This window comes from Mesoplodon mirus (assembly GCF_964341445.2).
Source record: "Mesoplodon mirus genome assembly, chromosome: 8".
NCBI classification, from domain to species: Eukaryota; Metazoa; Chordata; class Mammalia; order Artiodactyla; family Ziphiidae; genus Mesoplodon; species Mesoplodon mirus.
In genome coordinates, this window is record NC_138984.1 from 24,382,335 (window position 1) to 24,408,750 (window position 26,416).

The following is a 26,416-nucleotide window of genomic DNA, read 5'->3' on the forward strand; positions in this document are numbered from 1 at the left end:
ATAGTGGTGAGAGGGGACATCCTTGTCTTGTTCCTGATCTTAGTGGAAATGTTTTCAGTTTTTCACCATTGAGAACAATGTTGGCTGTGGATTGGTCATACATGGCCTTTATTATGTTGAGGTATGTTCCCTCTATGCCTACTTTCTGGAGGGTTTTTTTTTTTTTATCATAAATGGGTGTTGAATTTTGTCAAAAGCCTTTTCTGTATCTATTGAGATGGTCATATGGTTTTTCTTCAATTTTTTAATATGGCTTATCACATTGATTGATTTGCATATATTGAAGAATCCGTGCATTCCTGGGATAAACCCCACTTGATCATGGTGTATGATCCTTTCAATGTGCTGTTGGATTCTGTTTGCTAGTATTTTGTTGAGGATTTTTGCATGTATGTTCATCAGTGATGTTGGTCTGTAGTTTTCTTTTTTTGTGACATCTTTGTCTGGTTTTGGTATCAGGGTGATGGTGGCCTCATTGAATGAGTTTGGGAGTGTCCCTCCCTCTGCTATACTCTGGAAGAGTTTGAGAATGGTAGGTGTTAGCTCTTCTCTAAATGTTAGAATTCACCTATGAATCCATCTCGTCCTGGGCTTTTGTTTGTTGGAAGATTTTTTTTTTTTTTTTTTTTTTTTTTTTGCGGTACGCGGGCTTCTCACTGTTGTGGCATCTCCCGTTGCGGAGCACAGGCTCCGGACGCGCAGGCTCAGTGGCCATGGTTCACGGGCCCAGCCGCTCCGCGGCATGTGGGATTTTCCCGGACCGGGGCACGAACCCGTGTCCCCTGAATCGGCAGGCGGACTCTCAACCACTGCGCCACCAGGGAAGCCCCTGTTGGAAGATTTTTGATCAGTCTCAATTTCAGTGCTTATGATTGGTGTGTGTATATTTTCTATTTCCTCCTGGAAATAGTCTAGGAAGGTTGGGCTTTTCTAAGAATTTGTCCATTTCTTCCAGGTTGTCCATTTTATTGGCATACAGTTGTTTGTAGTAACCTCTCATGATCCTTTGTATTTCTGCAGTGCCAGTTGTTACTTCTCCTTTTTCATTTCTAACTGTATTGATTTGAGTCTTCTCTCATTTTTTTCTTGATGAGTCTGGCTAATGGTCTATCAATTTTGTTTATCTTCTCAAAAAAACAGCTTTTAGTTTTATTGATCTTTCTGTCATTTCCTTCATTTCTTTTTCATTTATTTCTGATCTGATCTTTATGATTTCTTTCCTTCTGCTAAGTTTGGGGTTTTTTTGTGCTTCTTTCTGTAATTGCTTTAGGTGTAAGATTAGGTTGTTTATTTGAGATGTTCCTTGTTTCTTGAGGTAGGATTGTAGTGCTATAAACTTCCCTCTTAGAACTGCTTTTGCTGGATCCCATAGGTTTTGGGTCATTGTGTTTTCATTGTCATTTGTTTCTTGGTATTTTTTGATTTCCTTTTTAATTTTTTCAGTGATCTCTTGGTTATTAAGTAGTGTATTGTTTAGCCTCCATGTGTTTGTAGTTTTTACATATTTTTCCTGTAATTGATATCTAGTCTCATAATATTGTGATCGGAAAAGATACTTGATATGATTTCAATTTTCTTAAATTTACCAAGGCTTGATTTGTGACCCAAGGTATGATCTATCCTGGAGAATGTTCCATGAGCACTTGAGAAGAAAGCATCTTCTGTTGTTTTTGCATGGAATATCCTATAAATATCAATTAAGTCCATCTTGTTTAATGTGTCATTTAAAGCTTGTGTTTCCTTATTTATTTTCATTTTGGATGATGTGTCCATTGGTGAAAGTGGGGTGTTAAAGTCCCCTACTATGATTGTGTTACTGTAGATTTCCCCTTTTATGGCTATTAGCATTTGCCTTATGTATTGTGGTGCTCCTATGTTGGGTGCATAAATATTTACAATTGTTATTATCTTCTTGGATTGATCCCTTGATCATTATGTAGTGTCCTTCTTTGTGTCTTGTAATAGTCTTTATTTTAAAGTCTATTTTGTGTGATATGAGAATTGCTACTGCAGCTTTCTTTTGCTTTCCATTTGCATAGAATATCTTTTTCCATTCCCTCACTTTCAGTCTGTATGTGTCCCTAGGTCTGAAGTGGGTCTCTTGTAGACAGCATATATACAGGTTTTGTTTTTGTGTCCATTCAGCCAGTCTGTTTCTTTTGGTGGGAGCATTTAATCCATTTACATTTAAGGTAGTTATCGATATGTATGTTCCTGTTACCTTTTTCTTAATTGCTTTGGGTTTATTATTGTAGGTCTTTTCTTTCTGTTGTGTTTCCTGCCTAGAGAAGTTCCTTTAACATTTGTTGTAAAGCTGGTTTGGTTGTGCTGAATTCTCTTTTTGCTTGTCTGTAAATGTTTTAATTTTTCCATTGAATCTGAATGAGATCCTTGCTGGGTAGAGTAAGATTGTTTGTAGGTTTTTCCCTTTCATCACTTTACATATATTCTGCCATCCTGCCACTCCCTTCTGGCTTGCAGAGTTTCTGCTGAAAGATCAGCTGTTAACCTTATGGGGACTCCCTTGCAAGTTATTTGTTTTTTTACCCTCGCTACTTTTAATATTTTTTCTTTGTATTTAATTTTTGATAGTTTGATTAATATGTGTCTTGGTGTGTTTCTCCTTGGATTTTTCCTGTGTGGGAAACTCTGCACTTCCTGGACTGGATTAGCTATTTCCTTTCCCATATTAGGGAAGTTTTCAACTATAATCTCTTCAAATATTTTCTCAGTCCCTTTCTTTTTCTCTTCTTCTGGCACCCCTATAATTCGAATGTTGGTGCATTTAATGTTGTCCCAGAGGTCTCTGAGACTGTCCTCAATTATTTTCATTACTTTTTTCTTTATCTGCTCTGCACTAGTTATTTCCACTACTTTATCTTCCAGGTCACTTATCCGTTCTTCTGCCTCATTTATTCTGCTATTGATTCCTTCTGGAGAATTTTAAATTTCATTTATTGTGTTGTTCAGCATTGTTTGTTTGCTCTTTAGTTCTTCTAGTACCTTGTTAAACACTTCTTGTATTTTCTCCATTCTATTTCCTAGATTTTGGATATCTTTACTATCATTATTCTGAAGTCTTTTTCAGGCAGACTTCTTATTTCCTCTTCATTTGTTTGGTCTGGTGTGTTTTTACCTTGCTCCTTCTTGTGCTGTGTGTGTGTCTTCTCATTTTGCTTAACTTACTGTGTTTGGGGTCTCCTTTTCACAGGCTGCAGGTTCGTAGTTCCCACTGTTTTTGATGTCTGCCCCCTGTGGCTAAGGTTGGTTCAGTGGGTTGTGTAGGCTTCCTGGTGGAAGGGACTAGTGCCTGTGTTCTGGTGGATGAGGCTGGATCTTGTCTTTCTGGTGCGGCCCAAGTTTTTAATGAAACAAACATGAACCCATGTGTTTCGTGAAAATGTGGCTCCTTTCTTGACCATATAATTGAAGTAATGTGTGGCTCAATTTTGCACTATCAGTAGAATTGGGAAGTTAACGGGTCCATTAACATTATTCCTTTTCTTCCAGTTGTAACATACAATTCCAGGGTAAAAAGGTAACTTCTGGCTAAGTGAGGTCTCTTTGGGGTAATGCCAGATTGTTAAAGGCTTCTCTCCCCTCCTGTTCTCCCAGATGGTGATGCTGTGGGTGGCATCTCACACGCTATCTTCAGGCCTGGGTCTGTATTCTTGGGAACCTACTGAGGACATGTTGGGTTCACCCAGCATTTGGACCCCACTGGGGTCTCCCAGGAGCAAGGGTTAACTTCTAGGGTTTCTCCTAACCAGTCGGGATGGCCCCAAACTGATTCTGATCCACTTGAATTTTAAAATCCAGACACACAGGTCAGTTTGAAGTAGAATTGATGTAAAGTTTAAACTGGATCACTGTCCTCAAAAGATGTTATAAACGTACAGTAGTAAACTCCCATACCAAAATAAATACTTAAAAAAAATTTTTACCAGTAATAAATGATACTTCATCCATAGGCTTTTCAGATTTTCATCCCAACATTTCTTATAAAAGAAAATTAATTTTAACTCCTTCAGTAATATAATTAAGATCATTATGGTGGAGTTAAGAAAAGTATTCTGCACTTTGATAAGAAATTTTAACTCAGTACCAGACTTAGAGAACATGATGATTTATGAGCTTCTATAGACCATTGTTTTTCAACTTCAGTACATAAGCAACTACCTGGCAGGCTTGTTAAACATAGGGAGATCAGAGTACCTCTCTCAGAAATTCTAGGCCCTAGCATGGTGCCCAAGAATCTGCATTTTAAGAGCACTCCAGGTAATTCTAACATAGGTAGCATGCAGTTCATATTTTGAGAACCACTGCAAATGTTTACACTAAAACATAGTTGAATATAGGTAGGGAATGTTGTATTATAACAGACAAATACATAGCAGATGAGAGTAGAATAGAGGAAATATTTAGTTTTACATTTCCACAAATTCCCTTGTCTTACAAATATGTGATTCCTTTTTTGGTGGCTAATCTTTACTAGCATGTCATGCTCCTATTTATCTAAATACAGAGTTATGGCACACCCTTTCCAGAGCCATAGCATACCAACATTGAAAGTGATACTGTCTGTTGCTGTCTAAACATGATGAAATGAAAAGCTACATCTGTCTCTACTCTTTAAAACTACACTAAAATCACAGTAGACATTTATAGAAGTATAAATGCATTAAGATCAAAGACAATGGGAAAGGACAGAATAGCAGCAAGAGGAGGATGGGAAGAAGATAAAGGGAGGGGTGGTAATAGACTTCACAAAACAGAAGACTCAGGAACTTACAGTGATTATAGAAGGGAATAAAGGATGAGTAGCAAAGCCATTTGGCACTAGAGAATCCTGAAAAGTCTCTGGACTTGGAAGGAACATGACTGTTGATGGTAGGGATGAAACTCTGGATTGAATATAAAAGGATTTCAAAATCTGAATACAAAACAGGCCACAGAGCCACTCTCACTACAGCCAAGCAACTACAGGAAAATAACATTTATTCTCTGGAGATATTGAATTGGAAAGGTTCTAGCTTAGAGACTTCAGGAAAAGTAGAGAGTAGGGGGAAAACAAAGGACTTAAAGCAGGGACAGTATGTAAAAAACTACAGTTGGACATTTAGATTCCTGGCCCCATATCTTGCCTTACTTCCGGAATACTAATATCTAGCTTCATATCCCCCCCTACCCCCAGGGCTGGAAATTGGAGGTATCTTTTCTAAGGGAATTGAGAGGTCCTAGAGAAAAGACATATATATTTATATTTGGGGGTCTGACAATGAAAAGGTTGCTTCATTACCTGGTCACTCTGCAGTAGTTCACCAGTAGTTCACAAACCTCACCTGTGTTTCCTGAACTTCCAATTAGCTTTTTAGTGCCTTACTGTTAAATATAAATGGACAATAAATATTCAGGCACCAGACATTTAAGGAAAGCCTCCAATACAGACACCAGTGTAAAAAAGAAAAAAAGCGAGAGAAGACAATATAAAAAGAACTTTTTTAAAAAGAAAAAATTATGCTCAGATAAATGTTATTGTACCCATGAAAAAACAGAATACTATTTTTAAGAAAAAGGAAAGAGGTCAGAGAAATTTATATTCGCCAGAAAATATTTCACAGATTCAAAGAAAAAGGTGAGGAATTTTTCTAAAAGTAAACAAGGTAAAAGGATAATTAATATGAGGGAAAAAAGAAATTTCAAGACTCAATCTGGAGGGTCTAACATCAAACTAATAGAAATTCCAAAAAGAGAGGACAGAGATATAGATTATGTTTAGATGGGGGTGGGGTAAGGGGAAGACTATTTCATTAAGTGCCCTTTAGGACTATTTGATATTTTTTTTCAAGTATGGGCATAGTAACTATGGTAAAAAGAAAAATAATTATTAAAGTAAATAAGAAAAGGACTAAGAATGCTAAGGCAAACTAAATCAACATATCATAATTTTAGAATTCGGGAAAAAATTGTTACCTAACAGCAGCAACAAAACTATTATTTTATATCATGGGGAAATTTCAAGATATATTGTTCAGTAAAATAAGCAAATTGTAAAATACAGCGTATAAAATGACCCAATTTCATAACAAAATATATCTTTGCATGCACAGAAAAAATACATGATATAAAATGTTAAAGATACTTATCTCTAAATGATATAATTTTTGGTGAATTTAAAATTTTTCTATATGGATGCATTGCTTTTAAAGTTCATAAAAGATTCAGGGAAAACCAGTGAAAGGAAAATATTTAAAGAGTTAGGAAATGATGTCATTCATGAAAACACCACTTATTAGTTCTTGCTGTGAACAAATCACCATGCTAAACTCTTTGGAGGTTACAAAGATATATAAGACATTATTCAGTCTCTCAAGAAGCTCATAATCTAACATGGGAGATCAAAATGAATGTATACATACAGTTGATTATTGAACAACACAGGGGTTAGGGGCACCAACACCCCCTCCCTTGCAGTAGAAAATCCACATATAACTTCACAGTCAGCCCTCCACATCCACGGTTCCACATTTGTGGATTCAACCAACTGCAGATCATGAAGTACTGTAGTATGTATTTGTCGAAAAAAAAATCACATTATAAGTGGATCCATGCAGTACAAACCCAAGTTGGTCATGGGTCAGATGTAATCACAAATAACTCAAGAGACAGAATGTTACAAGTTTCCTAAGTGTGAGGACCAATACAGTTACAGTTCTTTAGTAGGAAAGATCGCTTTTGGATGGAACATGGTTAGGGAGATTGGAAGGATGTGTAGGATTTCAAGAGGCAGAAATTATGTGAAGCCATTCCAGAAAGAACTAAGACTCAGAAGTGTAAAAGTGGAAGGTAATCCTGGCTGAATCCTGGGGTAGAAGATGGGATGTATCCCTTGGGACCAGACAGTGTAGGATGCTGAATGCCAGGTACAGGGATTTGAACTTTGTTCAGTGGAAGTGAAAAGTCATTGAAGGTTGTTGAGGAGGGGAGTAAAATAATTACACAAGGCAAGAGAACACCTGGTTTGAAGTATACTAATCTTGCCCAGGTTCATGATAATGAACATTTGAACTAGGAAGTTGGTTCTGGGAGTGAGATGGAGGAATAAACTTCAGCAATTATTTGGATGTGAGAAATGAGGTAGGAGGCAACAATAGTGGTTGCCTTGTCACGAGTCTGGTTTATTAAAACAGTAGTAACGCACAAAAGAGCAGTCAGAATAAAGAAGTAGTTTTGTAGAGGAAGATAATTTTGGATATGTTGAATTTTAGATTTCAGAGGAATATGCATAACGCAATACTCCAAAGGCATTTGGAAGTATGCGGTTGAAGTACAGTCATTTAGCAAATACATATTGAGTATCTCCTATGTTTAATAACTACAGTAAGCACTATCAATTCCAAATTGAATAAAACATGACCTTTGTCCTCATGACAGAGCTCATTGTTCGGACGAGGGAAACGGAGATCAGATGGATAATTACAATGCAATTATCATAAGTAATGCATCAACAGAATATGGACAGAGCGCTGTGAGAGCACAGAGGGGGGAAACTGTGTCCTTGGGTTCACCATGATCACTTTTAAAATGTTTGTGGCAAATAGGAGCTTCCAAACATGGGAAATTATTCCAGGCATGATTTGGACATTTCATAGAAATGAGGGCTTAATCTAGAGGGAAAAGAGGAAGACTACTGTACTGAGAGCAAATCCTGGAGGTACATATATATCTACCAGGTAGGAAAAGATTGAGAAGCCAGGGAGTGAGGATGCAGAATCTGATCCCAGAAGCTAAAACAGGAGATTCAAGACTCCTGAAAGTTTGATAGGGACAAGGACTTAGGAACATTTTGGACTGATTAAAGTCTACCGGATTTAGCACTTCAGAGACTACTGATGACTTTTTTAAAATGTTTTTTTTTTTTTAACCCTCAATATAGAACTTTATTAGGGGAGGGGCGATAGAAGGTCCCTATGTTGAAGGTATTACATCATGGAGACCCGGAACCTGGAAAAGATGGCACTGGGGAGTTAAGGGAGCTTTGAGGAGGGGTAGCAGAATGAAGGTGTTTCAGATAGTGAGACTGTGTAAATAATAACATTTGTAAAAAGAGAAGTAGCAAAAGACTGGTCCTTTTCTGTGAATATATATACATATGTTATACATATTAACTCATATAGTTGATACCTATTATACAGTTAAACTCATCATATATAGGGAGTAAATATAAACAATATTTTCATGACCTTGATTTTTAGGAAAAATGGATGTCCATTAAAATTATTGTGGTAATCATTTCATGACGTATGTAAGTCAAATCATTCTACTGTACCCTTTAAACTTATACAGTGCTCTATGTCAATTATATCTCAATAAAACTGGAAAAAGAAAAAAAGAAATATCAAAGAACTGACAGGAAATGGTCTTGTAGGGATAGTAGAGCCATTGGATTTGGAAGGGACTGTTGATGATGCTTGAAAATAATTTTCAAAAGAGTAGCAAGGGCATGATCTAGAATTCGAAGTAGCTAAGAACTTGAGAGTAAATAGAAAGAGATGACGGCAGTTCCCGGAAACACTGTCTCTCCTCCACCCTCCCCCCCATCCCCATTATCTGACTAACTTCTACTTTTTCTTCAGTTATCAGCCTAAATGTTCATACCTCAGGCAGACCTTCCTGTCCAACCTTCTCACACTAAATTGGGGCCCCCATGTTATACTAGCTTACCATTCTTTAGCTCTGTAGAATTTACAATTTGTAATGTATTGCTTGTATATTTGTTAAATGTCTGTCTTCCTCAACAGACTGTTGGTTGCATGAGGATAGGCACCATGAGAATTTGCTCTCCACTTTACATTCCCGCCTTGTCCCAGAGTTGGTACCTAGTAGGCTTTCAGTAAAGATGTATTAAATGAGACATGTAGAAGGGTAAGGTGGAACACTTCCAGAACAAATTTCTTGGACATAGAATAGTTATGATATGTCAGAGTCCAGCATGTCACCCAGTATGTGGATTGCTGGAATAGAATACAGATGAAGATTTGGGGAAATTGAGGTTATACTTTTAGAGCAATTTACTCAAATATCTGTTATACTCACAGAGAACAAGGATGGGATGAAGAGAGGAAAGAGTGACGTTTTAAACAAATAGATGACAAAATGGGAGAGGCTGAAGTAAAGCAGATGGGATTGAATTCTAAAATGAGGGGAGTAGAAAGTATCCTGTCTTTTCTTCCTTATCTGGGGAGTTGGGAGTTTATAGAGGGTTTTGAGCCAAGGGGAGTGGACAAGAACTATATTTTAATTCAGTTAAAAAGGTGTCAATTGCTTAGAGAAATAAGGGGAAGAAGTATAGGAGGATATTATGTTCACAGTAAAACATAGGTATCACAGGACACAATGCAACAGGACTTAAGAAGGGGAAGACAGAGACGATGGAACTAGTTTATAGTGGGCTGTTAACTACAATGTATATGCTTAACAAGTATTAGTTGCTTAATAGACTTGTTGAGAGAAAATTCATTAGAGGCTTTTTGTCATATGCAGCCCCATATCTTGGAATGCAATTATATATAAATATATTTATACTATTTACATTAATATTTTTGACTAAAAAAATATTTTCTTGTATTTTTTTATGCTCTCACACAGTGCTATAAGAGTCTTCACAATTTAAAAAGCTACCTGGTTTTTACTTCCCAGAAATTCTTGGTTCTGAAAAATAGAAGTTACTTTGCCTAGTACTTTTAGAAATGACTGATCCTGCCTTAGATAGCTTTTGTTTTTTAAGATGGTTTACAAAAAAATTGTGATTATCAAATAACTGATTTGAATTTATATGCACTTCAAATACAATCTAAAGGTTTGTTTGGGTTTTTTAATCAATGTAGTGAAATTTTTATGCAGGTGTGAATACCCTGTCTTGTTAAAGTATTTCAGTTTCATTTATGACCATTATCCTAGCATGGGTTTGTAAGGGACCTGGAGTTGAGGATGCTATCTTTGACCATGAAAAAGAGTTGTCTATTTGTCCTCTAGGCAAAACAAAATAATTCCTAAGGGAGTCAAATGAGAGCAGCTGACCTGATTAACAATGTGCTTAACTGAGGGCTTTGGCAACAGACCACCTGATGCTTTATGGTTTTCTGTATCCATTCAACACCAAGAATCAATGTGCTCTGTGATACCCTTGTGAATAGTCTTACATTAAAACACACCTCTTTCCCTAAATGTGTTTTGTTTCCTTCTTAATTTTTTAAAGTTGTTTTTTTTTTTAATGTGAGCATTGAAGTATTTTACCAGGTATAATGAGATGTGGCTATTAGAAAATAATTCATTTCCTGAATGTGAAATATGTAATTAAGTATCACTATCGTTGTATAACTAAATATGTTAGGGCTTTGGTGATTATTGTTAATAATCCGGACTCAAAGCACCTAGTAGGTTAATAATTCTTGGTAATATAAGAACAGTGCTGACTGACGTAGGAGAATAGGCTGATCTGCCACAAAGTTTTGCATGTGTGAATAGTTATTACTAAGGTGGAAAGAAAAGAGAAACTCTCTGCCTTTATCTGTGCTTTTTCTCATCACCTGAATTCTTTCTAGTCTTCTTGGTACCCATGAATAATCTTTTCATTAGACAATGACATTTCAAGTTATTGGATTTTAGTTTCCTTCAGTAAAATTCTCCATTCTTAGCCCCCTCCCAATAAATAAAAATAATTCTCATCATGTATCTAGGACACTCCTGATTTGTCTTTTGAATGAGTCAGAGCTGAGAGAACTGTGTAAGAGTAAATGTTAGTGTTAAGAGTCAGATAATTTGAAGATCAATCATCAGGCTCTCATGATCTAGGATACAGTCAGAGCATGATTTTGATTCATTATTTCCCCTATCACCAAAGGTATGATCTGCCTTTTCTTGCTATCTTTTAATCTTGGTAGAAGTTTATTATCTTTAATTGCCTCAACTGGAGTGTGGTGGTGGAAGAGATTTAAGTCTGAAAAGCATATAAATGCTTCCTCCAGACTATCAAAAGTTAGCTGGTAATTTTGCTTTGGATGAGACTTGACAGCACACTAATCTTGAGTTCTCTTCACAGTGGGTAAACCTCACAAGTGCAACTACTGTGGACGAAGCTACAAGCAGCGCAGTTCACTGGAGGAGCACAAGGAACGCTGCCACAACTATCTCCAGAATGTCAGCATGGAGGCTGCCGGGCAGGTCATGAGTCACCATGGTGGGTAGCAATGGCATTCACCATTTTCATTCTCCCTTACTGTTTTCGTCGTTTGTTATGGGTTAAATAGTTCTCTCTACCCTTCAGCATGTCTATTTTAGAGCAATTTCTGGTCACACTCACTTTGTATGGGATTATCTTAAGTACTTGAAATGAGTTGAGCTTTGGGACACTTTGCAAACAAGCTATACTGAGTTTTTGTGATACACCCAAATTATTTCTGATAGCGTGTGTTTGAATTGCCATCATAATGTCAGCTGGCCTTGAATACACCAAAGTAAGGTACTCTTTACTCTTCTTTTACATTGGCTGCACCAAAGAGTTCGAGATGGTTTCACATAAGTCTATAGGTTTTTCTAGAAGAAGTAATTGGTTATTTGTGTATTTTCATTTCTCTTAGGTAAGTGATCAGTGATATAATTGAAAATGTCTCCAATCTGTCTTGTGATTTATCTTGGAAGTTACTGATTTTGCTTTCTACAAGTATGAGGAACAATCTAGACCACAATTGGGTGCCACTTCCCTCCACAAAAATAAAAACCCAAATAAAACATCCTGATCTCCTACAATAGCGGGTAGGAAAGCAGTCCCTAAGGTTTATCAATTAATAATTATCTATAACTAAAAAGTTAATGTTAGTAAATCATCCTTTTTAAGGAGAGTTGTGAATTTTAATTCTTTAGATTTGGGGCATCTCTTTGGTCCTACTAATTATATTTCTATACTGATTGATTTTATTATTCATACAAATATATACAGAAATGTTAACTTACTGATACATTTATATCTTTCATTTAAAAAAGATTTGCCCAGTATTAAATAGTACAGTTGGGAAATCCTGTAGTCACTTTTAAAATATAAATATCGGTTTTGTATTTATAGGCAGCTCAAGAATTATCTGTGAGGTTTTTGTTTGTTTTACATAGTATGTACTGTGGAACTATGTTTATTGGACAGCTAGTGATTACTTGTTGTTGAATTGGGAATCTTTTATTTTGTTATCCTGAATAATTGAAGCGTTTCTTTGTATTAAGGATAGGTTATATAATCTAAAGAATCAGATTTAATTCTATCATTGTTGTGAGTTGAGTCTATTTGTTTTTATATTATTATCAACCAACATTTTTAAAACCGTGTCCATGTTTTAAGTGTTTGTAAATTTGGTACTGCAAGCTTGCATTGCTGGGGCTTATGACAGTAGTGTAGGATCCAGAGCATCGAGGTTAAAATGGTGGACCTAGGAGTCCAACAACTCTGGTCCAGCTATGTGATGTCTGAGTTTGTCACTCATAGGCTTGGTGTGAATTAAAAGTGATTGGATGTACAAAAAAGAAAAAAACCCAAAAAAGTTCTTTTTACTATTTCAGGGCATTAAATATTAAGAAAAAATAAATGTTGCATCCCCTATAAAGTTAAGTTACTTACCCCTGTTAACTTAGGCATTTGAGGTTTCATTTACTTACTGAGCACATTGTTTCTGTTCAAATTGCTGCTTTTAGAGGTGGCTTGGGTCAGGGTAGCTGATGGAGGCATGGGGCATGCCAAAGTTTTCCAAAGACACCTTATGGCACTACTACTAGTTTTTCTGTATAATATTCTCTCATTGCAATTTTGACATTTGACTGGATTATTAGTTTTATTAACTAATTTTTCCATTCACAGTTACTTATGAAACTGTGTTGCAAACACATGTGAATACGAAAAATAGAATCTCTCCTAAAAGACCTTATGTTGTTAGAGTGAGGTAAGGCGTACATAAATAATTATAGTCAACATGTAACTATCTGTTGAGATATTAATCAGCTGTAGAGTAAGTGGTGCTAAAAAGTTTAAACAGGTATATTTTGGGGTAAAAAGACTTCTAAACAACTACAGCCTCAGCATCAACCCCCATTCCCCAGATCGCTTAGCCCTTGACAGGCGAAGGCCTTTACAGATGGCTCTGAAACTGGAAGAGTGAGGAAAGTTGGAAAGACACTCAGGTACTGGGTAGAGCAGGGGATAAAGCCAAGATGGAGTGTGTGCATGCATGGGAGGGGGCAGGTAGGTTTTGATATCATTTATAGACCCAAATATTTGTTCTTCAATAATGGATGGAGTTTTAACCACATAAGTTTATATTACTACTATTTCAATCTGTACTTTTTCTAGGTATGGTGTAATAATAAATTGAGATTATCCTTAATCTCTGCTTCCTTTTGTTAATATGCTTAATAGAGAATTGACCCTATGAGGTAGGAGTCGATAAATGCCATAAGAGAGACGATATGGATAAAATGCTACTACAGTTCATCATTAACCTTGTCTCATATACACGGCTTGGCATGTGACTTGTTTTTGACAGAGCCACAGTGAAATTCATATTTACACCTTCCCTCTCTTAGAATCCTGTTACATCGTATCTGTTATTCTGTCTTTTCTTTCAGAGTATGTAGGGGGGGTGCCATCATTGTGGTCACCCATTAGCTCTTTGAAATTAATTACTATTCTTTCTTTTTCATATCTGACATTGTTATATTTCCTAGCCTTTCTTTCCCAAAACATGTTCCCATGTTGGCTCCTTCTAGTGAGGAAGCATCTGAAGTCAAAGAGACTTTCTTTCACTTCATTCAGGAAACATATATCGAGGGCTTGCTATGTGCCAAGCTCTATGGAATGTTCTGGGAATATAAAGATAAATGGATACAATTTTGTTCTTATATTTGTAGTCTGGTAGGAAATACATAAAAGATCAATAAAATGAAGCAAACACTCTAATAAAGGCATATATACACTTCTCCAGCAGCACAGATGCAGAAGTGACCTAACTGACTGGAGAAGTCAAGGAAAAGCTTCTTAAATGAAGTGTTTGATCCATACACGAGGATGAGAAAAATTGCATAGATCTGATAGATTCACAGAAACTACACATTCCAGGGAGAGAAGTTTCCATAAGCTAAGACTTGGAGGTATAAAAGAACATTAACAAGTTTCTAGACATAGAACGTAGTTGGAGTTAAAGGGGTGGTAGGAAATGAGACTAAAACAGTAGGTTGTGATGCAACGATAGAGCTTTACATGCTAATCCAGTGTTTGAATTTCATTGGGGTAATCAAATTCCTTCTTCTAAAGAACAGTGTCACCAAATTCCTTTTTCTAAAGAACAGTGTCACCAATGTAGAATAAAGGATAGATGCCTGACTGGAGTGTGAGGAGAGACTAGGCCTGAGAATGCCAAGGAAAAGATGAAGAGAAGCAGCAGGAGAAAAGGATGAAACACTGAAGACATATTTACAAGTTAGAATCAAAAGTCCTCAAGTTTGATGGAAAAGGAGGAAATTGATGACTTGTAGTTTTGGAAATAAAGATAATGATGAATTGGGTTTTATGGCAGATTATCTTATTTGAAAGTTATTTTATGCTCATTTTTCAAGTCTTCTCAGCTTCAAGTAAAAGCTTTAAAAAGCAAAGTATGTAATTAGCTTTTCCTCCTTGCCTGAAGACAAAAATGAAAGTGTGACCCAGAAAGACTGTCAACTTTAAAGCAAGAATATATATTCTTATGTTTGTGTTTTGAATTATTTGGTAAAGGGAATTTCTTTATTGCAAGGATGGAGACAATTGGGAACCTATAAACTTCCTAGTAAGCTTGTTCAACCTATTTCCAATGGGTGACAACATTTCCTTCATTAAGATGTTTAGTGAACATCCATTGACTATTCCATTTGTCTCACACCATAAAGGGTACTAAAGACACAGAGTTAAATAAAATGCAGTCCCTACCTAAGGTCACTTACCAGCTATTGGGAGAAATAGACCAGTAAACCAATAGTTACAGCATTGAGTGATAAGCATCAGATGATAAGCACAGAGGACAGATATCTAAATCACAGTGGGTGTCCAAGAGGAATTTCTAGGGAAAATTTTGTTTGAGTGGGGTTTTGAAAGGCAAAATAGCCAGCTAAATAAATGTAAAAGGGTGTTTCATGTGGAGAGAACAACAGCACGTGTGAAGAAATAGAAGTCTAAAAGATCATGGTGGGTTAAGGACCCACAAGTACTTATGTATAACTAGAGCCCAGTTGGTAAAGGCAAGAGAAATTGGAAGGTGATAAGGCCTGAAAGAGAGGCAATGAACAGGGCATCAAAGACCTGTTGTGCTAGGCAAAGAATTTTGTACTTCACCCTAAAAAGTATTAATTACATTTACATTTGATTGCTAGAAATGTGGGAGATAGATCAGAAGAGTCAAGATAAGGCCAAGTAGTCCATTGCAACAGTCTCCTGATTGGTTGAGTTGGGCTTAGTAGCCAGCAATATGCAGAACAGTTATTTAATTGAGAGCAACTATAGACATAGAATCTAAGATGCATAGTACCTCTATGTATATATATAAGGAGAGGTGACAGGGAGGAGGGGCAGAAGACTGGGTGAAAGGGAAGAAATCTAGGATTTGCCCAACGCGTCTAGCATGGATGATCAGGTAGATAGTAGTGTCATTCACTGAGATGGAAATCAGGAAAAGAAGAGAAAATTTGGGGAGGAAAATAGAGATTTCAGTTTTTGAACACATTATCTTTTAGGCACCTGTGAGAGACAGCCAAGTGAAACTATCTAGAAGGAAGTTCAATATATAGATCTCGAGCTCTTGAGAGAAGTCTCAGTAGGCAATAAAGATGTGGGAGCCATCACTATATAGGTAGTAGTCTAAAGTAAGAGATTTTATAAGGTTATATGGGTATAACCTTATATAGAGCATAGAGTAAGACATCTAGAGGACCAAGAACACATTAGGAAGGGGAAGAAAAGAGCAATGAAGCTGAGTAAGACCAGAGGATGGGAAAATGGAAAGAGTGATTTCAAGTATGGGCATTGCCAAATGTTGTCAAGAATATAATTTAGATAAAAGCTTCTTTTGTGTTTTACAACATGGAGAAAATTTGAGACAAAATAGAAGACATCTGTTTTGTTTGCCTGTCATACATGTCATACATGCCCTCATCCTCCTAAAGTTAACAAGACTTCTATTTTCCTTTAGAGAGCTGTCCTCTCTAATCAGCTGAAGCCATGGCAGGACTGTCAGTCTAGGTGCCCTGCCCTCTTCTGGTGGGGGATGGACATGTGACCTAATCTAGGTCCCTCAGACTGTGTCTTCTGGGAATTTGAAATTTGAGTAGGTTGTTTGGCAAAATAGCTATTTAGGGAACACTTGTATGGTTCTATCTTTATGATTAATCAATGTGGTGAGATAATGAAATAATACAAGGATAACTATTTTTATCCTGGTTATAACTTCAAAAATAAGGAAGCTATTTGGTTATGAAGTTTGTTCTAAGAAGTGGAGTTTGCATATTGGTATTTTCTTAGCCTAGTTGAATGTCCCACAATGCGATTAATGCATTATTGAGTTAACTAGACAACTTGTTTTGTATTTCAAGCAATGTGTATCTAGAAATACTTTGATGAGTTGCACCCAGATACATGAAAGCAAATAATTTAGATTAGTTATGTAATATATAAAATGTGTCAGGTCTTTTCTCACTGGAGACCTTAAAAATATTTCAAACTTGTTTATACAAAGTCAACACTCAAATAGTGGCTAAGAGCCCAGGCTCTGGAGTCACACCACCTGGGTTCTACTCATATATTCCCTGTTAACTAGATATAAACACTGAGAAAATACTTCAGTAAAAAAAATTGAAAAAAAAAATGCATTGTAAATCAACTATGCTTCAATTTTTAAAAAAGCATGCTGAGAAAATTACATCTTTGGGTCTTTGTTTCCCCATTTGTATAACAGAGATGGTAATTGTACCTATCTCAGTGGGTTGTTGAAAGTTTAAATAAATTATCAGATGGAAAGCCTTAAAACAGTAGTTAGCACATAGGGTGAGTCTGTTGTTGTTATTATTATTGCTGATATGGTAGAAACAAGACTAATGTTTGATATGTAAAGGACTGTTGGTTGTGAAGTAGAAGTTAGATCAGAGCTCTGCCAAAGTCATTGTTTTCAGTTCATATGAGCTTCATTGAACTTGGGACAAATCACTTGAATTGAGGTGGATGTGGTGTGGGACAGTTCCCACACCCAGGTTTCGTTTTGAGTGTTAAATGTGTGCAAATATGAAAATTCAAGGTGAGACTTAGAGCAAAACTGCCAAGTTTTAGACTACTCATTTCAAAACTAATTAGTATATTCAATTTGGGGGCAAACCCTGTTAACCAGTTTTGCTGTTTTTTAGCAAGATTGACAACAACAAACTTTTTTTTCTTTCCTTCTTTCGTTTTGGATCTTGGTTCATGACATATTTTCATCTTTGGTCCATTCATGGCCAGTTTTTCAGTTATATAGTTATTTTTTAATAATGTATTAAGTGCCTGTGAATTCAACATCTAAAACAAAAGTTAAAATTTTGACAATAGTCTGTATCTAATTGCATGGCTCCCCTCCATATCATCACTGCCATTCCATCCTCCTGGCCCCCCTTATTTGAATTCTGTGGTCATTCTTTCTTTGCTTTTCTTTTTAAGTTTTTTTTTTTTTCTTATTTTAGTTGTTGCTAAGAGAGGACATGATGTTGTGTTAATATCTGGGGACATCTTTTTGCAGTTGTATATCATGAATTATATCTGTATAGAAAGTGACCTATGTGTTTCTTTGTTTCTAAGTCTCCTCTTGGAATTTTTTTCCAAATTAACATCCAATAATTACAGAATCCCTTGCCATTAAAATAGAGATTGAAGATTGAATTTTTCTGGCCCATCCACCTGGCTATACTAGGTTAACCCAAAACTTAGGTTGAATATGGATGTCTTTAAATATGCTTGAATTACAAAAACATTTTCTGATGCTATTTTTCACTTCTTCAAAATCAGCAACCTGTATTGGTTATTAAATAGGTCACCTGAATTGTGCACTGGATTTTCTTAACTTTCATCTCTTGCTTTCTCACTCTTAGTGTCTGCCCTTATAAAGGATAATACATTGTGTTTCACACAGTGGGGCTATCCCCTTACAAACCAAAGGAGCAGAATAAATCATTTTACAGTGCATGATGAAGAAGTAAAGATATCCTAAAATATGAAACCTTTAGATTTCCAAACAGCGCTGACACAAGTACAATTGGAGAAAGCAACAGTAATCAAGAAATAATAAGTTATGGTCCTTCCTGTGAATATTGGTTTTAATCAACTGATCTGGTCTGTCTCTGATATTACTCTATCTTTACTTAAATGTCCTTTGACAGTATTTTTATTCAAAAACAACTTTTATAAGTTCTGTGTCTACACCATAAATGTCAATATGTAATGTCAATATCTATGAACTAATATATTAGCCCACAGCAACTTAGACAAATGGGATAAAGAGGGAGCAGCACTGGAGACTTTATGTCAAATGAATTAGAGCAGTAGTTTAGTAAGCAAATATGCCAGTTTAGAAATGGATTCTTTTGTCCTGCTGAAGAGCTGTTTTTAAAATAAATTACAACCTTAAAGCTGTCACCGTTTACTGTGCATGGACATGTTTAGAATTGGATCTCCTTCATGAAGACTGCTTTGTGCAGGTATGTAGCTACTGCCAATAGGGATCACAGCTCACTCCGCTCATCAAATAGAAAATCTGTTACAGGAAAATACATGGGTGAAAAAAAACTGATTAAATATTATACTGCTCTTCTGTGTGTCTGTGTAAGGTTTCCTCCAAAACAAATTGACTTACTTAAATTGTTCTAGAAAAATAAACTCTAGAAGCCTTGAGAACAGTGCAGTCTTAAAGTAGTATTGATTTTAATCAATGTTAAAAACACTTTCAGAGGACTAAGATGAGACACAAGAAGAACACGTTGGCCACCAAGAGTGGCAACAGTTTATGTCATTGATCTGAGAGAGACTCGGATAAAAACAAATCCTCTGTGTGTGTGTGTGTGTGAGTATACACACACTAGTGTTAAAAGTATACTTTAACACTAGAGGTTATTCTTTCTACTTAACTTTTATTCAAGCATACTAGCTTATGTTTGTATAACACATATTGAGATGGCAAGTCCAGCTTTGTATCTTTTTAAATGTTGAAGAAATTATCAGATTACATTTTTTGTATGGTTTTATATAGTACCTCCTATGGAAGATTGTAAGGAACAAGAGCCTATTATGGACAACAATATTTCTCTGGTGCCTTTTGAGAGACCTGCTGTCATAGAGAAGCTCACAGGGAATATGGGAAAACGTAAAAGCTCCACTCCACAAAAGTTTGTGGGTAAGCATTACAAAGGGTTTTATTTCTGTAAAACTTGATTTTAATGAGCAAAGGCATGTTCCCATGTGCTAGAAATATATATTGGTGTATTTCAGTTCATGAAGTAAATGCCCATCTCTTTACTCCATTATGCCACTCCGTGTGTACCGCATTTACACACACACACACACACACACACACACACACACTACACACCCTTAGGCATATGGGCCTAAGAAATAGAAATGAAGGAACGAGTGATAGTAATCAATTGCTTTCTCAAAATGAAATATTATATAAAATGAAATAACAATACTTAAGGGAAATGATGAAGCCTACTAGACAGCTTTGTAATCTTTTTAAATTTGCATTAGCGCCAGGTTTTTAAGCTGTTTTCTTTACACAATGTTAATGCTTTTAGTATTTAATCTAGAATGAAAAGAAATCTTTTTTTAAAAAATTCTGCATTAAAATACATAATGCAGCAGCCTACATTCAAGATGTTTCATATTTGGATCTATAGTTCATATTTTGATCTTTGTTTTTATGTAGGCTACAGTTTTGAACTGAAAAGATTAAATGTGATGTGTTAGACTTTCCTTTTTCATTTCCAAGCCCTCAGATATTCTTTGATACAGTATACAGAATGATGCCAACTCTGAGTGTAAGTTGTAAAGTATCTCTGAGGATACAGAAGCATCTAGTTTTTTTAAAAAAAAACTGAATGAATAACAGATTCAATATAAAGAATATATATGTAATATATATTCTTATAGACTTACATAGAGTAAAAATTAGAAGAGATAAAAATAAACAGATTCTCACATTCTAGTGTCAAAACGCATTATAGAACATCCTTGTGAGGGTTGAGTAGTGACTGAGAGAAAATCTTTTCTTTGGTTATTTCAGGGAGGAAAGGGTGATACAATTGTCCTACTCCAATAAACACTTAGAGAAGATTTATTTTCAATCTAAAATTAAAGAACTAACAAATCACCAAAATATCACTTTAAGACAAGCTGGAGAGATTAACTGACAAAGTTCATTGAAGGAATGCTGAAGGGTAGCCCCAAGGATCATAGTTTATACTAGGTCAGTTTAAAACTAGCCCCTGAGAGTATACTCAGATCTGCCTTGGGCCCTAAGTTACTTTTATTTCTCTGTGTCTCTTTCTTCCTGTTTATAAATAACTTTTTAAAAGTGTCATTCATCTGTTTTTAAAATTAATTTGATGGATGTCCATTAAATGTCTATGTCTCAACTAGAGACTAGTATAGTTGGAAAAATATGAAATTTATTGCTATTCTATTTTCTGAATTTACTTAGTTCTGCTCTTTGTAATATTTTCATGTTTCCTTTGACTTAGTGATGCTACTCTCGATTTGACTACATTCCTTAGAAAAGGGTAGATTTTTTAAAATTACATTTTGATTCTAAAATAAGGACATTAGATTTTTATTAGAATGATGGTATTTTTTCTTTAGTTGGATTCTATCCTAGTGGTAATACACAGTTGACCTTTGAACAACATAGGGGTTGGGGCAGTGACCCTCATACAGTAGAAAATTTGCATATACTTTACAGTTGGCCCTCCTTATACACAGTTCCTGCATATCCACTATTCTGCATCCATGGATTCAACCAACCATGGATCATGTAGTACTATAGTATTTACTGTTGAAAAAGTCCTCCTGTAAGTGGACCCATGCAGTTCAAACCCATGTTGTTCAAGGGTCAACTGAATAACAAACAATTGCATAGTAACTGTTTTTATGATGTCTTTTGAAGTGAGAAATTTCATCATTCTACACTTATTGTAAATTTCTTTTTATCATGTCCCTCAGTTAAATATTGTTCTTTGATTTTATCAAGCCCTCCAGGCCAGTGATCCTTGAATTTTCTGTATATGTTTCCTCCTCTCCTTTCTTATTCAGTTTAGATTCTATGACTCTGTCGTCTTGTTGTCCTTCTATCTTTCTCCTAGTAAAACCTCACTCTCTAATGGAGCCAACTGAGCCTCTTTTCCACATCTACGTAGCTGCTAGTAATTTTAGAGAAAATCCCACAGCCTTATGAATTGGCATCACTGTAAATAAATGAGTAACTGATCTCAAATACCGGTTGTCCCATCCCTACTATATAGCAGCAGCCTTCCTTTAATTCGTCCCTGAATAGCTTTCTCTCCTACTTGCCACTTTGGGCATTTCGACCTTTCTCTACTCTCCCAAAACATGGTATCTCACTCCTTGGTGATATTACATCTAGATTCATAGGAAATAAAATCAGTTGAAATGATTTCAGTATAATATCACTAATCCTGTAGGATCACGTGCATTCACATGAATACTTTCTTCTTTCATTGATGAAAGAAGCATCCTTCTTTCTGATTAATTCCTCTTCTTGTGCTCTGGAATTCTCCTATCCCAGCCCCCAGATAACTTACACTATTATTTTCCCCCTTTCTCACATATATTTTTAACCTCTCCCTTCTATTGGCATTTTTCTTTTGGCATTCAATGTGATAAACTCTCATGATTAAAAAAAAAATCTAACCCCAAACCCAGGTCTCTTTCCAGCTACCTACTTTCTCCTTCTCTTCAAGGATGTAGTTGTTGAAAGAGTTCTCTATACTTGCTTTCTATAAGTTCTTTCTTTCTACTCATTCCCCAGTCTATGCAACCTGGCTTTCTTCCTTGTGCTCTGCTGAAATTATTCTCACTGAGGTGTCCACTAGCTTCAGAGTGTCAAGTCCAGAGGAACCTTTTTAGACCATCTTAAACCTAGAGAGCATTTGCACTGCTGAATAGTTAGTTCCTTTGGAAACACTCTCTTTCCTTGGTTTCTATGACATTGATCTTTCTTACATTTCTTCCAGCTTCTCTGACTGCTCCTTCTCAGTCTTTTTTTATGGATTTTACCCCAACAGTTATCCAAATGGGACAACAGTAGTAATGGAGGCCTCAATTCATATGCCTAAATATTTTAATATTATCAATCAGGCTTAAAAACTATTGTGTTCTAACCTCCTAATCTGGAAGACTGAGTTCAAATAAATATAGAATTCTCAGACTCCTTGGAGTTCCACATCAGACCTTGGAGGCATGAGCAGAACCACCACTCCCTGACCTGCAGCCAGGCCCCTCTTTTAAACCCACTCCTGATTCTTTCCAGTAGCAAAAAGGGGCCTTATGCACATATGTGTAGACTTTAGTCTGCACATCCAAGTTCTTTTCACATCGCACCCCACACACAGCACACAAGAGTAGTGTAATGACCGTTCTTCAGATCTAAGAGTGTACATACCGGCAGCACAGTTGGTACTCAGCAGAATGGACCCTATGAAGAGGACTGTGCGACACTTGGTGCAAGCTCCCAGCCATTTGGAGAAGGAATTCTGGGGTCCTGGGTACCTAGAGTATGGTCTAGTGTGTAAGCTCCAGGTAAACACATTCCCTTGTCCCTGTACATTCCTTATTCCATGAGGAACAAGGCCCAGGGCTCTCTAAGCATGGGGCTCAAATCCCACTTGCCCTAGTTTATGGGCAGGCATAAAAATCTTGATGTTCTTCCAGGTTCTATTTTTGACCTTCTCTTTTTCACACTTTACCTATGCCTGGGTGATATCATCTATTCCCACGGCTTCAGAAGTTACTTTCTATCAACTGATGACTCTCATATCTATATCTCAAGCCCAGATCTCTCTCCTGAGTTTGAGACTGTATCTCAGTACTTATTAGACATGACTTATCACTCATAGTATTCCCCAATCTGAATTCACCATATTTTCTATCCCATTGCTATCCACTAATTTCCCCAGTCCAGAAACCTGGGCTCCATACTTAACCTCTTTTTCTCATTCTCTGTGTCTAGATAATTACCAAGTTCTAGCAACATTTTCTAAAATTCTCTCCATTCCATCGAATTTTCTCTGTTTCCACTGCCACTCTACTAGTTGAAGCCACCATGATCTCTACATCTCTACAGCAACAACTTCCTAAACCATCTTGCTAAATAAATATCTAGTTTCTAGTTAAGTCACTTCCCTGTTTAACCCTTTCAGTTCTTACTGCTCTCAGGATAAAATTCAAATTCCTTAATTGTTGAATGAGCCTTATATTATCTGATGCCAACTTTCTCATCTATTTCCATCCTCAGCCATATGCAAAGTGTAAGTAATCCCTAGAATGCGTCATGCCCTCTAGCCTCTGAGCCTTCCTACCAGCTGCTCCAACCCCCACCATTCCTTTACTTGGCTAATATTTGTCATCACATTCTTCTCTCTGATGTCACTTTCTTCAAGAAGTTTTCTTTTACTATGAGTTACCAATCCCTCTTATTTGACCCCATACCACATATCACACTGTATTATAAAGATCCCTAAATTGTTGTCACTCCCTTTAAACTGTAAACTCTTTGAGAATATAGATTAGGTTTGTCTAGCTTAACTTTTAAACTCTTGATGTTGCAATATCTTAATTGTATGCTACAAGATAACTACTCATCATATTTTTTCTTCTATTTTCATTACTCTGACCATTACCTTCATCTCATTTGGGGGACATTTCTTCAAACCTGTAATAATACTAGCCACATGAAAGTATTTTTCCAGAATACAGTTCTATGGATCAGCATCACATGTTAGGCACCTACAACAACATACTAAACGTTTATAAGAACTTCACATATATTTTAAAGAAGCATTTATCTGTAAGATTTACCTATCAAAGTAACTAAGTATTAGAAGGAGAACACACTGTTTTAGTGGCAGAAGTTTTCAAAGATAAAATATTCTGTCCAAAGCTGGCAATATTTGAAGGAGAAAAATTTAAACTACTATTTCATGCACCAGACTCTTTTATAGTTAATATTAGATATTATGTTGAAGTAAAATACTGAAGTAAAATTAAATTAGTTGAAGTAAATGTTAAAGGGAAAACTACAAATATCCTTCAGTCAAGAAAATGTATAGAAAACTAACAATGGGTATACATACATACCAGCACCATTGCACATGTGTCTAAATAAGAAAGGGTTGATGCAAAAATGAATAATTATCCATTTCAAGAAGCAAAACAATGAAACATAGTATTTTCCAAGTTTATAATAAGTGCTTTGGGAAATATCCTATTTTTATATAGCCCTAAATTTCATTCAGTTTATCAGACAATATCAGCTTTTAACAGTATTTTACTTGTGGCATTTAAAAATTTTCCAGAATGACATGTATTAGATCTATAATCTTTCTCTAATATAGCAGCTAAATCAACCAAATTAAGCCTACACAATTGTGAGATAACAAGTGTTATAACCAGATCACTCTCGCTTTTATGATCTTCGAGGCTTGGTCACTGATGTTTAAAGTATGCAAAAACAAGTATAATCTCTGACTTACTTTCACCTGGTATTTCTTCTTTCTCCTATAGTGGCTGAGCTCTAGACAAGTGGGCATTTTAATAGAGAATGAAAATAACACACAATTATAACTTTCAGGCTAGATGCATTTTCATGGTGGCATTAGAACAAGTGCAAATGGCTTGTGAAATTTTTATTACTAATCCTTTTTGTAGGTGAAGAGTGTTTGTGAGTCTCAGCAGAATTAAAGAGCTTAAATACTTGATCTAAAGAATAAGAGATACCATATTATGGAAAATGGAAGTGATGAGTTAACTTTGTACTTTTATATTTTTAGTCCAACCACTTATTTTGTTGTGTTCTTTTTTTCCTTTTTTACTTTTCTCCCCCTCTGTCTTTCAGGGGAAAAGCTCATGCGATTCAGCTACCCAGACATTCACTTTGACATGAACTTAACATATGAGAAGGAGGCTGAGCTGATGCAGTCTCATATGATGGACCAAGCCATCAACAATGCAATCACCTACCTTGGAGCTGAGGCCCTTCACCCTCTGATGCAGCACCCACCAAGCACAATCGCTGAGGTGGCCCCAGTTATAAGCTCAGCTTATTCTCAGGTCTATCATCCAAATAGGATAGAAAGACCCATTAGCAGGGAAACCTCCGATAGTCATGAAAACAACATGGATGGCCCTATCTCTCTCATCAGACCAAAGAGTCGACCCCAGGAAAGAGAGGCCTCTCCCAGCAATAGCTGCCTAGATTCTACTGACTCAGAAAGCAGCCATGATGACCACCAGTCCTACCAAGGAAACCCAGCCTTAAATCCCAAGAGGAAACAAAGCCCAGCTTACATGAAGGAGGACGTCAAGGCTTTGGATACCACCAAGGCTCCTAAGGGCTCGCTGAAGGACATCTACAAGGTCTTTAATGGAGAAGGAGAACAGATTAGGGCCTTCAAGTGTGAGCACTGTCGAGTCCTTTTCCTAGACCATGTCATGTACACCATTCACATGGGTTGCCATGGCTACCGGGACCCACTGGAATGCAACATCTGTGGCTACAGAAGCCAGGACCGTTATGAGTTTTCATCACACATTGTTCGAGGGGAGCACACATTCCACTAGGCCTTTTCATTCCAAAGGGGACCCCTATGAAGTAATGAACTGCACATGAAGAAATACTGCACTTACAGTCCCACCTTCTTCAGATGTTGACATACCTTTTTTTTTTTTAATATTATTACTGTCATTAATTCTTATTTTATGGACGCAGTGTCATTTGCTCTGCCTAATTACAATAAGGAAGAAACAGAAGAGAGAAGGGATGGGATATTGTTTCTTGACAACTTGGCTTGTTTATTTTATGGGAATTAAAGAGCAGTTCATTTCTGCCATGCATAGATGTTAAGGCATATCATGCTTTGAGAAAAAAATAATCACTTGATTCATAAAGATTCACCTAAGGATTCTAATTTGCCACTGATGTTCAGGATTACGATTGAAGGCAGGAAAGATTAGCGTTTTCTGGGTAGGACTTTCACAGTTTAAAATGGGATAAGTAATTTTACTGTTCAAAGAAGAATTTGTTTCAAAATGTAAACTGTTTTT

At 36.3% G+C, this 26,416-nt stretch overlaps 1 protein-coding gene across 3 annotated transcripts in view; it reads left to right on the top strand.

Moving 5' to 3' along the window:
• IKZF2 (IKAROS family zinc finger 2) overlaps positions 1-25,933 on the top strand; it is a gene marked incomplete at both ends in the record, with an annotated part of 166,081 nt that extends 140,148 nt beyond the window's left edge. For 2 of the 3 annotated variants that reach the window (XM_082631275.1, XM_082631273.1), the window contains 3 exons: positions 11,102-11,239; positions 19,332-19,475; positions 25,209-25,933. In XM_082631275.1, coding sequence (XP_082487401.1) covers positions 11,102-11,239; positions 19,332-19,475; positions 25,209-25,933 — 1,007 coding nt within the window. The remainder of the gene's footprint in view (positions 1-11,101; positions 11,240-19,331; positions 19,476-25,208) is intronic. The other variant, XM_082631274.1, reaches the window with a different exon arrangement.
• Positions 25,934-26,416: the final 483 nt, after the last annotated feature.